We start from the raw sequence: 14,298 nt of genomic DNA, 5'->3' as shown, positions 1-14,298 counted from the left end.
TCCCCGCCTCCCCTGACGCTTACCTGAAAGGATGCAGGCTGGAGCCCTTGTGCTTGAGGCGGCCTCTCTGCTGCGCGTGGTAGCTGGAATAGACTCGGGCTTCAGAAGCCTGCAGGGACACCTGGGCTCCCAAAGGTCACTGCTGTTCCACCCTGGCCCTCGCCCTGGGATGGTGGTAGGAAGCTACTAGCTGTCCTGTGGCTGGCGGCTCCCTCCCTCCCTGCCTGTTATTCCACGCGTGAGCCCGGGGCCCCCTGCTGACGGCCTTGGGCTGAGCTGCGGTGTGCATGGTTCAGCCAAGACTCAGAGCCAGGCTTGGCTGAAGGTGGTGGCAGCCTTGGTCTCTGGAGGCTGGTTCCCCCCACCTCATGCCTGGTGGGGGCTGACACAGGGGACCTGTGACTGTTAAGTCTTCCTAGAAGGCAGCAGAGATGGTGTAGCCATGCTGTCCCATGCAGCAGCCACTGGCCTCATGAGGCTACTTCATTTCAAATTAGGTAAATTAAAAAGTTCTAGCACCTTTCAAGATCTCAGGAACCTAGAAAGCCTGTTTCCTTGTTTCCCTGGGCCAGGGCTCCTGGGCAGGACCTTGAGCCTCAAGGGTGACTTCCAGAGTACCCGGTCACTCTTGTCCTCCCTAGAGCCAGCTCTACATGGCAAGTACCTGCCTCTTGCTAACGTTACATAAACTGGGCTTCAGGCTGCCCCCTACCCCGTGGGGGTGCCTTCCTGTGCCCAGTTGGCTGAAAATGGAGCTGTGAATTATTACTCCCCCCGCCCTCACTTTGAGAGGCAAAGACAGGTGGTGGGGGAAAAAAGTGAAAGGGGGCCTTTGCTACCACCTCACCTGATTTTGTGGCAGTCGCATTCTTCTGGGCGCTTTTTCTTCAGGTGGCCTCGGACTTCCCTCAGGTTCTTAATTTTGTTCTGCAGGGTTTCAATCTGAGGGAGGGAGCAGGAAAGGTGGGCTAGGGGAGAAGGGGGTCGTGACCTGGCCCCTCAGCTGCCCCAGCCCCGCCTTCCTGCCTGTGTCCTGGGCTGCATGGCATAGCTGCACCTGCATTTGTGGGTGCCAAGGGAGTCTCCCCCTTTGGCCAGGTTCTAGTGAGGGGCTGCGAGTCTTTTTTTTTTTTTTTTTTTGTGGTGCTGGGGATTGAATCCAGGGCCTGGTGCACGCGAGGCAGTGAGTCATTTTTAAGCCTGTGAACTCTGCGCGGTGGCACACTCCTATGATCCTAGTGGCTCTGGAGGCTGAGGCAGGAGGATTGCAAGGACAAAGCCAGTCTCAGCAATTTAGTGAGACCCTGTCTCTAAATTCAAAACAAAACTAGCTGAGATAAAGTGTAGCATGGATCTGCATGTCACTCAGAGGGCGTCTGGGCTCAGCCACCTCTGCCAGGAGGTTGTCTGCAGGTGCCAGGACTGATGCCCCTGTCCCTCGGTTGTGGATTCTGTGGGGACCTCTCCTGCCTCTCCCCGGGCCTCTCCGCACCCCCAGCCCTGGCCCTGCTGAGGTCCCCCTCAGGCTGCCAAGCCATGGTGCCTGAGGAGACACCCCTGACCCTTGGTTTGCTCACCTCGTGGTCTATGTGCAGCTTGTGGTCTTTCCAGGCCTGCAGGGACTTGTACAGGTCCAGGTCACACTGGACTGTGTCATTCTCTAGTATGTAGCACCTGCTCAAGAGAAGGGGTCACGTGTAGCCCTGAGGGGTAGAAGGGGATCAGCCCAGGGGCCCATCTTGCCCCTTCACCCCCACCTGTCAGACGCTCACCGATGGGTCACTTTGATGGGGTTGGGAGCTGAGAAGTCAGGAAGGCCTCCAGTGCCACTGAAGCCTCCACTGTCCTTGTCGTCTTGGTCCTCAGGGGCTCCTGGCCAGTGCCGTTTGGTAAGGTTGCGGGGCTGGGGGGCCGCGTCCTCCAGGCCTACATGGTACACCTCGCCATCTACCTCAATGGCCACGGAGCGGATGGAGCGGTTACGGGTATAGCTGGCTTTGTACTCTGTTGGGTGTCAAGGGGGTGACTGGATTAGGGAGGCTGGGAAAGACTGGCCAGGCCCCCTGGGCAGCAGGTCCTCCATCAAGATAGGGCTGGGCTCCCAAGTGTGAGACTGCTGTTGCCTGAGGCTGGCGGGCTCTTGAAACCTAGCATGGAAGCAGGTCCTCAGTCCCAAGCCCTAGGGCTAAGAAGGGCCTGACCTGGGGAGACTTCGAGAGCTATGCAGGGACAGATATGGACACCGAGGAGGGGCACAGCCACGGCAAACAGGGTCAGTTCGCAGCAGGAGGAGTCCCGATTCCTGTCCTGATGAATATCACCAGCATTATGTCAAGTGGAAGAGGCCAGACACAAAGGTCTCTGTTACTAATCTTTAAAGGCAGAAAGACCAAGGGGGGGGGGGGCGGGGGGAGAGTGAGGCAGTTCCTGCTTTGTAGGTGTGGCATTTCCTTTTGGGGTGATGAGTGATGAACATGTTTTGGAACTTGTTAGAGGTGGTACAACACTGTATAAAAACGCTTCTAAACTGGGGCTGGGGCTCAGAGGCAGAGTGCTGGCCTAGTACATGCGAGGCGCTGGGTTCGAGCCTCAGCACCACATAAAAATAAATAAATAAGGGTATTGTGTCCAAGTACAACTTAAAAAAAATGCTTCTAAACTACAAAAAAAGTATAATTTTTTTTTGTGAAACTTTGAAAAAGGAGGTGGGGGGGCAGAGGGTGCTGTGGCGCACACCTATAATCCAAGTGGCTCTGGAGGCTGAGGCAGGAGAATTGCAAGTTCAAAGCCAGCCCCAGCAAAAACGAGGTGCTTAGCAAGTCAGTGAGACCCTGTCTCTAAATAAAATACAAAATAGGGCTGGGGGCGTGGCTCAGTGGTCAAGCGCCCATGAGTTCAATCCCTAGTACCCCCCCCAAAAAATGTGAAGCCTGCGGTGGCCCTCAGCTTGAGTCACTCTTGCCCACCAGCAGTGACCTCGGTGGCCTCCAGGGCAGAGCACTTTTCTGCGAGGTAAAAACCATGGGCAGGTAGGTCGCATCAGACCTCGGACATCTTGGATCTTTCATATGATTTGTTTAAAACAAGTTTGATCAAGTTGCTGACATTAAAAAAAAAAAAAGTAGTAGTAGTGAAGGTCAGGCAGGAGTCCGCACTTCTAGCTTCTGAAACGGAAGACGGCCCCCAGTTCTGAAGGGTGGAATGGGCAGAGCCTTGAGGGTGGGCCAGCATGTCCTGCCCCCAGCTGCAGCCCCAGGGTTCCCTTCGGTTCTCAAGCCGCCCCTCCTGCCTGGCCCCGCCTGAAGTGCCTAAGCCCTCTCCAAAAGAAGGGCACGGAACTAGGTATGGCCCAGATGACCACTAGATGGCGACAAAGGCACACAGGCTGGAGTGGACAGAGGTGCCACCTGGCTGCAGCCTCAGGCCTGGCCTGCTGCTCCGTCCTGGGACAGGCTCACCCGGGCCAAAGGATCCGCAGGGTCCCTGACAGCCTAGTCCTCTTCCCCAAGGCCTGGGTCCTTTTCTGGCCCTGGGGCAGCTTTCTCCTTTTCCCCCCCGGCGCGACCCTCCCCTAGTGCACAGCGCTGAGCTCGGAGGCCATCCCCGACCTCCTGTGTTCCTTCATCGCACCTGCCTCAGGAGTTAGCTGCTCTGGATCTTTCCCCCGTCTGTCTCCCAGATTTAAGCCCAGGGGTCCCTGAACCACCAGCGTGGCCCTGAACCTGTTGTCGTGAATATGACTTCATTAGAAAATAGATGCTCCCTGCAATGACAGAGCCGACCAACTGAGATGGGGACAGTAGGCTGTGAGTGACCCTCAGCTCTCTGTACAGGGTTCTTGTTGGGAAAGACCCTTTCCCAGCACAGAAGCCACACCCTCTGCCCACCTCACCACTTTTGCTGACTTGGTTTCTGGGCCCCAGAGGCACCTTCTTGGTACACAGGGTGGGATGGGACCTCATAAGCCCTTGGCCGGGACCTTTGGCTCAAGTGCTGAGTCACTTCACTTCCAGGCAGCTGGGTTCTCATAGGGTGTCACAGGTTGAGGAGGGTGGCATGGAGCAGTGCTGGCAAATTCTCCAGTACCGTGTGAACTGGCATTGATAGCTGCTCTAGGGGTTGGGGACTTGACAGTTATCATAGCCTTGCCCAAAGTCAAAACCATGCTCACCCCCACCCCCAGGCCACACCTCTCTGTGGCTGACCCACCAAGATCTTTCTGACCATAGGACTTCTGTACTTGGCCTTCCCTTACCTACAGGGCTTGCTCTGTGCTCACTTGAATGTCAGCCGGCCACCCTTTGTGGACCTGCTACCACATTCCACCTGGTCACTCTGCGGCTGCCTTTCCTTCAAGCCTAAGTGACCTTCGCTGTTAACTTCAGTCTTGTCTCCTCTGTGGGATCTGAGTCGGCGACCTCTCGTCAACATGGCAGGCTTGCAGATTGGGTAGGAGTGTATAAAGCTGGCCTCCTGGGCCCATCCCAGACAGCTCCTCTTCTGTTCCTGGTGTCTCCTGGTTCTGGATTGGCTGCTGGCTCTGCCTGGCCTCCCCATACCATAGCTGCAATCCTGCTGGGCCAGGGCTCCTCGACCTTGGCACTGTTGACTGCTGGGTGGACCGTCCTAGGTGGTTAGGCATATCCCAGGCCTCTATCCCTAGGTTCCAGGAGCATCCTGTTGCTCCCAACTGTCCCTAGGCATTACCAAGTGTCTCCTGGGGGACTGGTTGCCTCCAGTTGAGCCTGCTCTATGCTGGCTGCTCAGAGAGGAGAGACAGAGTGTCTTGTTGGCAGACCCTTCAGAGGTGCTGGAGTCCCCACCAATCAGCCCTGTAGTCTGTCTTTCCCATCCATCAGAAGGGGAGCTCACCCTGTGCTGTTCCCCGGCCCTCAGGTGAGGACTCAGTACACCATGGCTGAGCCAAGTCTCAGCTATTGAGTTGCATTTTTCTTTCCTGCACTAATAGGCAGGGCTGGGGGAGCCTAATTGAGCTGTGAGTTCTTGCATTATTCGGGGATTATTGTTGACTGTGTCATGTCCTGAAGCCACTGGATGCTGCGGATGCTGCATAATTGAATCCGGAAGCCAGTCATACTCAGTTGAAAAACAAAATAGCTTAGCAGTTACTCATCGGCTTGTGAGGGTATAGACCTGGAGCCGTAACTGGGCAGCCTCGAGGCAGGAGCGGGTCCGATGGAGACAGCTGTCTGCTGCATGAGGGAGGTGTGCGCTGCCAGGGGGTAGTCCAGGGAGCCTGGGAGGTGGCCGCTGTGCCTGCCTCTGGACCCACGTCTCTAAGTGGGCTACTAAGCAGTATCCTAGCCTTAAGAAGGGATTTCCGACACTGCCATGTGGACAGCCCTTAAGGGCATCGTGTCAAGTGACAAAAAGGCTAATACCTTATGATTCCACTTCTGTGAGGTCCCCAGACAGTCAGACACACAGAGGAAAGGCAGCAGAAGGGTGGCTGCCGCGGACGGGCACACAGTTTAGTTTTCCAAAACACAAAGCCCTGGAGCGGGTTGTGCGAAGTGGAGATGCACTTGACCCTGTTCCAACACGCACTACTGAACACGCCTGTTTAAATGTCTAAGATGGTGAACTTTATGTGTATTTTGCCACAATCCATAATAAACAGAGCCACATCTCTAGGCTTTGGCTGTCTCTGGGTCAGGGGGACCAGAGAAGTGGGCTGCAGGGCGACTGCCCCACTCTGGAGGGGGACACGGCTAGCCAGCTGACCAGGCCCCGGGAGCCCGAGAGTTGCTTTCAAAACACGGTTTCATTCCCCTTGAAGGGCAGGCGGGATCTTCCTCTTGTTTTATGAGGGGGACTGAGCTGCCCTTCACTTGCCCTGGGTTCCCACCTCATTATTCCCAATACTTATGTCCCAGTGAAGTCACCGCAAACATTGAATTAGCAAAAACGGAACCCTGTCCTGAGGAATCCCAGGGTCAGGCTCCTGTGAGCCTCTGGGTGGTATCTTCATTAAGTGACCAATACAGAACCCGGCTGGCATGTGCGTCACTGTGAAGACACCTCGTTCCACACGGGCTCTGGTCCACGGGCCACTCAGGCCCCACGCTACAGCTCCCGCCCGAGGGACGCCCCTTTGACTCCACATTCCCTCCATGAGATGGGCTTCTTGCTCTTAGCGAGCCCAGCCAGCACCTCAGCATAGAACTCGGACATTTAAACTGCAGTTGCCCCCAACAGCCCCAAATATGAAATGCCTGGCAGTAAAAAGGACACTCATCTGTCCACCAGGCAGCAGGGAGTGTTTCAGGGGTTCCCATCCTCGGCGGGGGCCATGGGTCAGGCAACTTAAGACATCCACATTTCAAGGTCAAGAATGACCTTGAAAGTGCCTTGAGGTGGATTTTGGAGCTACGGGTGCATTTGAGGGCGGTGTTGAGTTTGCAGATGTGGGCTCTGAATGGTGAGCATCGGCTGTCTTAGCCTGTCCTGTGGCTGCCCCTCAGATCCCATCCAGAACACGGTCACTTCCTTTCTGGACACCATGGCCCAGCCCTCTCCACCCTGGCTGCCAACAGTTCTGCCAGGCTCTGCTTCTCTTGCCTCTTGGCAGCCGACTGAAGTGGCAGCTGGAGGGACCCTTGGAAAACACAAATCTGATCTGTCCCCTCTGCCCAGAACCCTCGGGAACAGAGGCTCCGGCCTTCAGTACTGATGAGGTGCCCCAACTCAGTGCTCTCTACTGCCCTCTGGCCTGGGTTTCCTCTCTGTGCCCAGCTCTTCCTGGCACCTCTCATGCCGTGCAGGGGTCCTGTGGCTGCTCTCCCCACTTGGATGGGCGGCTCATGAGGGGTTTGGCTGTGCCCCGGACTCCTAGAATGACACCTGGCTCTGGAGCCAAAGTACTGTCTGCGTGGGGCTCCCCAGGACTCTCCCGCCCCTCCTGCCGGGACCCACACTTACTCTTCTTGAAGAGCTTTTTCCTTCGTCCTGCCAGGCTCAGCTTGTAGTCCCTGCTGTCACAGGTGCAGGCCTCGCTGCCCTGCCCGTAGTACTTAGGGACGAGGTTGGAGAGGGCTCTGCCGCTGCCACCAGGCCGCACCGGGCCCTTGCACTTGTGTAGCTTCAGCTTCCCCGAGGCGTCCTCCACACACTGCCATTTCTGCAGATGCAGCAGGGCCTCAGGTGCAGGGTCTGGGCCACCCCGCTCACCAAACGCACCTTTCCCACATGGTTCGTCTGCCCTGGGGGGCTCCCTCTCCCTCCTGTGCCCAGGCGTTCCCCGGTCTCCCCTGCCTCCTGCAGGGCCTGTGCCACGGCTGCAGGTCTCATCAGCCCGAGCAAGATGCTGCTGCAGCCTCCACTCCCTGCCTCCCCACTCCTCAGAACCGTGCTCACCTGGCGGCTACAGCTTTCTTTTTAAAGGGCAAGTTGGAGCGTGTCACTCTCCTACTTAAAGTCTCCCCAGAGCCCCTGCCGCCTTTCCAGGAAGGTGCCAGCTCCCCATCCTGCATGGTCTGGCAGTGGCCCCTCCCCCATCCACCCTCCTGTGGCCTGGGCTGCTGTTCTCCAGCTCTTCAGGCTGGAGCAGCTGGGGAGCATCGCCACCCTCCAGGCCTCTGCCTGGGGTCACTCCTCTGAGGCTTCAGAGTCCACCTCGGCCTCCTCAGTCTTGAAAAAAATCCCAGTTTAGGCTCCCTTGAAATCAGCTATGTTTGCTCTTTCTGAATACGACTAGTTTCTTAATATTTCTCTTGTGGTTAATTCAAGTTTTTAACCTTATTTTTTTTTAAAAAAGGCTATTTCCTATGGCTCCTATAAATGGAAACCCAGCCACAAAGAGGACACCATAAAAGTGAACACCGTGAAAAGAAGCTGTTTAATCCCCTGGCTGCCTGCTGGGACCTTTGTGCAAATGGCCTTGGCATGGACCCAGGGGTCACCATTCTTCTGACATGGGTCAGAGCTGCCCGGACAGGGGCTGCCTTCTGCAGGCTCCCAGTGCACACCCGACAGGACCGGGGGTCGCAGCACCAGGAGACCACACTTTGGGGGCTGGCCTTGCCGGCCCAGAGGCCCACGCAGGCGCAGGCTGCAGCCCAGGCTGTGGCTGGGCAGGACAGGGGTGGCCTTGCTGCTCACCTGCCCCAGCTGCTCACAGGCCGTCTGGTACTCCGCGCGCTGACACAGGTCCTTCACGCGCTGATACTTGGGCAGGAAGTTCTCCTCCTGGGCATCCACCTTGCCGCTTTCCCTCTTGTGCAGCAGTTTCCTGTGGGGGACATGGGCCTGGCTTCAACTCTGGGTCACCTTTGCCATGGAGGATGTGGGACCTGCTGACCAGAGCTGCTAATTTTTAAGAGACTTAAGAAATTGGAACTATATAAGAAACGTCCCAGTTGGCACGAGTTGACAATAAATTAACAAACGCCCTCCTCCCTCCTGGCCTGGCTGTGAGGTGTGGGTGGCAGGAGCCTGCTGGTCCCTCTCCCAGCCCCAGCACTCACCCCCTCTCCACCAGGAAGGAGTCCCGCCAGACCCTCATCTTCTTTTTCAAGTGAAACCTGGAAAAAGAGCACTCTCCAGCTTCTTACCAGCGGGACCTCCCATGCCCTCCCATTCCCCAGGGCAGGGGAGGTGGCTTGAGGCCAGCCTTGTCCACGGTCAGTCCAGACCCCAGGCTGGACAGGGCAAATGGCCCAGCTGGCCCGGATCCTCCTCTGGGCAGAGCCGCTGCTTCTCCATGATGGGCTGTGCAGCCGCAGCCCGGGTCAGAGTCCCACTCAGCCTGTGATGCACTCCTGTTCCAGGAGTCCAGCTCCCCCATGCCGGGAGGCACGGCTCTCTAGGGGGCTCTGGACAGCAGGCTAATTACGTTGTCTGGGGTGGGGGCTTCTTTGCTCCACTTGAGATGGGTCTTTTCCATTCCTAGGTGGGTACACTGAGGCCCAGAGATGATGTTTCCCCCTGCAACTTGACCCCAGGTGTCTGGCTTGCCAGTGTCCCCGCCCTCCAGGCATGTCCACCTTATACAGCTGCTTCGGCTCCTCGTCAGAGGGAGGAGGCTAAGTGGAAGTGGTCCCCTCAGGGCAGCAGAGGACAGTGTCCCTCAGGACTGGACCCAGTGGGAGGTCACTGAGGAAGCCCAAGGTGAAATAGAGCCTCCAGGCCAGTAACGTGCTGGTAGTTCCAGGGCTGGCCACTAGATGTCGCCCTTGCTCTCCTCTGTCCCTGCCCTGATTCGCCCACCATTGCCGTTCCCTTAAGTCTCCCAGGACACCTGGGAACATGTCCTCTGGCAATATCTGTCATTAAGCCACAGAGCACTGCCAGGGGGAACCTGCATTCCAGGAGTTGCATCCAGACTTGCTGACAAGCCAACTCAACTTCCCTGGGCTTCAAATTCCCAGAGGGTAAGATGGGGATGCCGCCTCGCTGGGTAACTGTGAGGACCAAAACGAAATAATCCCCTGCAGAGTACTTAGAGGAGGCCTGGTAGGCAACAGTCCCTCAATTAGAGCTAACTCTTGTGATGTTTAATTTGTTTAATTTTAGTTCTGGGAGGGTCCTGAGCTCCAGATGGGAAGATGGGATCCTGGAGAGGGAGCATCCTTCTGTCCCTTAGCAGGTCAGTGGTCAGCATGGAGGGACCCCCAGCTCCTGACTCTTGGGAGATGCCCCCAGCCCACATGATTGGGCCCTGAGCCCATACAGGCTGGGGAGCCCAGCACCCCTTCCCCTCCTCACCGATTCACTGGCCGTTCTGTGTCCAGCAACTTGAGGATGGACTTCCCATCCATGTCCGTGGGGATGTCCAGGCCAGCGATATCCAGGATGGTGGGGGCCAGGTCAATGTTGAGGACAATGTGAGGGTTCCTGGGGGAAAGGGAGAGTGGGGACTCACCACCTGGTCACTGGTACCTGCCTCACTTGGGACAGGGACAGGGGTGGAGGGTTTGAGGCATTTGTGCTGCTTTAACCTCAGTGTCTCCCCAGATTCAGCGCCCCCCCCATTTCCCTTCAGTGCCTCCTGATGCAGCAGAGTGCTGTGGGCTGGCAGCCCGCCTCCTGCCCCTCCCCTCTCACTTTAGGAGCCACCCCAAAGCCGGGGTCCTGCCCTGGGCCTCCAGGCAGAGGCCGAGCCAACCCCACCTCCGAGCCCAGCCAAGTCCTTGCTATTCCCCTCCAGAACCTTCTTCCTCCCCACCCCTCACCCTGTAGGTCTTTGCTCAACTATTACTAAGGAGGCCTGTGACAGACCCCAACTGCCCCCAGGGCACAACCCTGGGCTCCATCTTAGCCATCGGCCACTTGAGTGTGGCCCAGCTTGGACTTGCTGCTAACCAGCGGTGGGGTCCGGCTGTCACCCTTATGGTTAGGTGCGGGTCTTCAACTCTGTCCAGCCATCTTGCTCTGTCTCCCGCTCGCCCCATGCTTGCTTTGAAGAAGCAAAGATGTCATAATTCTGCCCCAGCGAGGACCCCTGGGCACAGCCAGGGTGGCAGGCTATGTGGGCCGCGTCCTCCACACTGCACTCGTCCAACCCCACGAGCCCAATCAGAGGCCCTGCCAGGAAGCGGGGCCCAGACGTCTGACCGCAGTGTGGCGGGTAGGACACGTGCTGCTTCGGGCAGCTGTGCAGGTGGCCCCTGTTCTGAGCACAGAGGCCAGGTGTGAGCTCCTTCCCAGAGGCCCACTGAGATCTAATCCCCATGTGCCCCATTTCTCCATCCTGTTTCCACCATGGTGTTCCTGCCCGGGGGCAAGTGGCTTCAGGGCTGTGCCTGGCACAGGGCCAGTCCTGCTGAGTGAACGGAGGATGCCTTCTCCCTCCCACCTGGTTCTCCGAGGATGGGAGGCAGGTCTGGGGCCTGGGGCTTCAGTCATCTTTGCCCCTTCTCTTCCCCAGACCCATGCTGGGTGAGTACTGGACAGGTCACCAAGTGTGTCCAGGGTCTGGTGGTGAGGCCGAGGAAATGGCTGAAGCCACAGGAGGTGGGTCTGAAGGCTGGGGACGGAGCTGGAGACAGCTGTGGCCACAGGTGGTAGATATGCCAGCCACCAGGAGCTGGACGGGGTTGAGCTGTCCATGCCACCAGGGGTGCGGCTCTGGCTTTGGCCGCGTGGCTGTAAGCTCTGAGCTAATCCCGGAGGCCCCGGGACCTGGGGCCGTGGGCTGATGCACTTACAGGGAGCCAGCTTCCACATTGGGGCCTCTCACGTAGAACGGGACCCTGATATCAAACTCGTACGGCATGGACTTCCCCTTGACCAGGCCGAACTGGCCGATGTGGTAGCCATGGTCAGCGGTGTACAGGATGTAGGTGTTGTCCAGCTCGCCCGTCTCCACGAGCATGTTGTAGATCTGCGACACAGGACAGGAGCTGAGGCGTGGGGCCCTGTGCCTGGCTGCCCCGGCCCAGGGTGACAAGGTGCTGGAGATCCCAGGCCCCTTTCCTCTCCTGCTTCAGGTCACAAAAGCCAGGCCCCTGGGACTGTCCCATTGATAACTGCAGCCCCGCCCCCTGGTCCTCCAGCACGCCCCACTCTGTCTCTTCCTTAACTTGGGCCTGCTGACCCCCTGTATGCTCTGGCCGCTTACTGGGGCAGAGACGGACATTTGTCCCCTACCTGCTGTATCTCATGAACCCTGACCTGCAACATGTGCTCCTGAATGAATGAATGAGTGGGAGGGGCCGGACGTGGCCCACAGCAGGGTCTAGGGCTGTCCAGCTGAGGCTGTGGTGACGGCAGCCACAGATCTGAACGGTCCCCGGTGGTGTGGCTGCTTGCTGACAGGGCTGAGCACACTGACGGTGGCCCGTGTGACCGGGAAACTTACATTTTATTGTATTTAACTTAAAGAGCCACAGATAAACAAAATGTGAGACACACACCCACACAGCCCGAGATTCAGCAAGAAAAAACAAAAAAACAATGAATTCTAACAGGCCAGACCCCGGGCGCCTCGCAGACCTGAAGTGAAGAAGCCAGGCATGCAAGCCCAGGGACAGTGACTCCATTTACACGAGGTGTCCAGAACACCAAGGCCACAGAGATAGGGCTTAGCGGGCGCTGGGGGTGGTGGTAGGGGCTGGGGGGAGATGGCAGAGGGTCACAACGGGGTTTCTTCTTGGAGTAGTGCAAATGTCCTAAACCACTGAATTATACCCTTTAGTTGGGTGAATTGAATGGCATGTGAGTTACATCTCAAAGCTGGTAAAAATGCAATGTCAGGAAAAACAAAACAAAAAGTAAAGAAAGAAAAAGAAGAAGAAAGAAAAAAGTAGCCCCAGCAGCCCAGAGCCCAGAGCCCAGGTTCAAGTCTCAGGAAAGCGGAGCAGGTGTCTGGGTGGCTCCAAGCCCTCTTCCTAGTCTAGGCAGTGCCTCGCACTCTGCCTTTGGCTTCTGGTCCCCTCTGTCTAGTGACCTTCAAGAGAACCCTGAAGGGCAGGGAGGGCCCAGCCCTGGCGTGGCTGGGGGTCAGGCCACACCTGGTGGGAGGCCTACCGTCTCCATGGAGTCGTCCACAGACATGAGGGTCTGGAGGCGTTTGCGCTGCAGCATGTTGGTGAACTCCATGTGGATGGGCTTCATGGGCCCCGTGTAGCGCATGATCCAGTGCTTGTCTGGGTTGGGTGCGTAGTTGTAGCTCGGCGTGCTGGGGGCAGACAGACAGACAGCGTCAGGCCCCTGGCCCAGGCCCCAGAGTCTCCTTGGGTGTGCCCCACCCGGTGTGGGGGGCTGCCTGCTCCACTTGGGGGCACGTGAACACCAGCAGGTCAGGGGCTCTGCTGATCACTGTCCTGGCCTCCTCCGCATGAAAGGGGCGCCTCTGGGAGGCCCAGCATTAAGTCACCTTGAGCCAGAACTGCGAAACACAGGCCCCTTTTGTCTCTCAGGCCAAAGTCTCAACTTGGAGCTACTTTTTCTTTGCCTCTTGTTTGGTGTTTGCTCCTCTCCTTTTAAAAGAATGAAAAGGTAGCCAGGCACAGTAGCGCAGACCTGTAACCCCAGCCCCTTGGACGGCTGAGACAGGAGGATTCAAGTTTGAGGCCAGTCTCAGCAATTTAGCAAGGCCCTAAGCAACTTATGAGACCCTGACTTAAAAAACAAACAGGGGCTGAAGTTGTGGCTCAGTGGTAGAGTGCTCGCTTAGCACGCACAAGGCACTGGGTTCGATCCTCAGCACCACATAAATGTAAAATGAAGGTATTGTGTCCACCTAAATCTAAGAAATAAATATTTTAGGAAAAAAAAAAAAAAATCCAAAGAGGCTTCAGTTCAGAGCTTCTAGCAGATCCCAGCAGCTGACTCTGATTGAGCCCTGTTGCTGTGCGTGTGCTGGATGTTCTTTTAGCCACCTTCAAGGGATGGCAAGTGGCAGTCACTGTGGCAAAGTGGAACTACAAAATCTACAAAAAACAATTTTTTTTTGTACCAGGGATTGGACTCAGGGTGACTCAACCACTGAGCCACATCCCCAGCCCTATTTTGTATTTTATTTAGAGACAGGGTCTTACTGAGCTGCTTAGGGCCTCGCTTTTGCCGAGTCTGGCTTTGAGCTTGCAATCCTCCTGCCTCAGCCTCCCGAGTTGCTGGGATTACAGGTGTGTGCCACTGCACCCGGCTACAAAATATTCTTTTGCATTAGATTCTGGTTTAAAAAAATAGGAAACTGATTTAGAAATTAAGTACATACAGTTATGTGAGGCTGGTACCCAAATGTCCACATCTGGACACACCACTGACAACTGTCACAATTACTCTTCCAATTGTGGTTCAATCTCCCATTTACTAAAGAGGAAACAGGGTCCGAGAGGTTCAGGACCTGCCCGGGCTCCCCCCGAGTGAGTGGGGAGTCCTGGGCCTTCTGCTGTGTGGCCAACTGTGACTACTGATGACAAATGAACCTTCACCGGGCTGTGACCGCAGGCTAGGCACGGTCTGAAGCCACCTTCTGTCATCTCCTTCATACACAGTTCTAGTAGCGGGTGCTGTCTTCATTTTCCACGGGTGACAAATGAGGGCACTGGGCCCAGGGAGGAAAGCTAACTTGCTGGAAAGCCCAGCAGCTGAAATGGCCTCTGCTGCCACCTGTGACCAAAGCCGCCCTGGCCCTGGGGCCTGTGAGTCCCCACATCCTAGGTGCTGGGGCTGAACTTCCCCGGGACACTCCTGTGGAGGGTCAGGTGGCAAAGGCACACAGGTCAACTCGGCTCAGGGCCTCAACACCTTCTAGATGGTGACATATTCCACCCCAACCCAGAGCGCCTCCTGTCACCTCTGCTCGGGCGTCCTGGTGGGGCACGCCACAGC

The 14,298-nt window shown here is 56.8% G+C and overlaps 1 protein-coding gene across 4 annotated transcripts in view; it reads right to left on the bottom strand.

The window, feature by feature from the left end:
* Positions 1-14,298, bottom strand: part of Sulf2 (sulfatase 2) — an 84,012-nt gene that overhangs the window by 4,779 nt on the left and 64,935 nt on the right. For all 4 annotated transcript variants that reach the window (XM_027954217.3, XM_071609036.1, XM_071609035.1 and 1 more), the window contains exons 6-15: positions 12,490-12,640; positions 11,169-11,344; positions 9,727-9,855; positions 8,487-8,543; positions 8,122-8,251; positions 6,943-7,141; positions 1,773-2,004; positions 1,578-1,674; positions 848-942; positions 24-83 (exon numbers count right to left, since the gene is read on the bottom strand). In XM_027954217.3, coding sequence (XP_027810018.2) covers positions 24-83; positions 848-942; positions 1,578-1,674; positions 1,773-2,004; positions 6,943-7,141; positions 8,122-8,251; positions 8,487-8,543; positions 9,727-9,855; positions 11,169-11,344; positions 12,490-12,640 — 1,326 coding nt within the window. The remainder of the gene's footprint in view (positions 1-23; positions 84-847; positions 943-1,577; positions 1,675-1,772; positions 2,005-6,942; positions 7,142-8,121; positions 8,252-8,486; positions 8,544-9,726; positions 9,856-11,168; positions 11,345-12,489; positions 12,641-14,298) is intronic.

This window comes from Marmota flaviventris, chromosome 2 (genome assembly GCF_047511675.1).
Source record: "Marmota flaviventris isolate mMarFla1 chromosome 2, mMarFla1.hap1, whole genome shotgun sequence".
In the NCBI taxonomy this organism is placed as follows: domain Eukaryota; kingdom Metazoa; phylum Chordata; class Mammalia; order Rodentia; family Sciuridae; genus Marmota; species Marmota flaviventris.
This window is presented reverse-complemented; position numbering and strand designations above follow the sequence as displayed.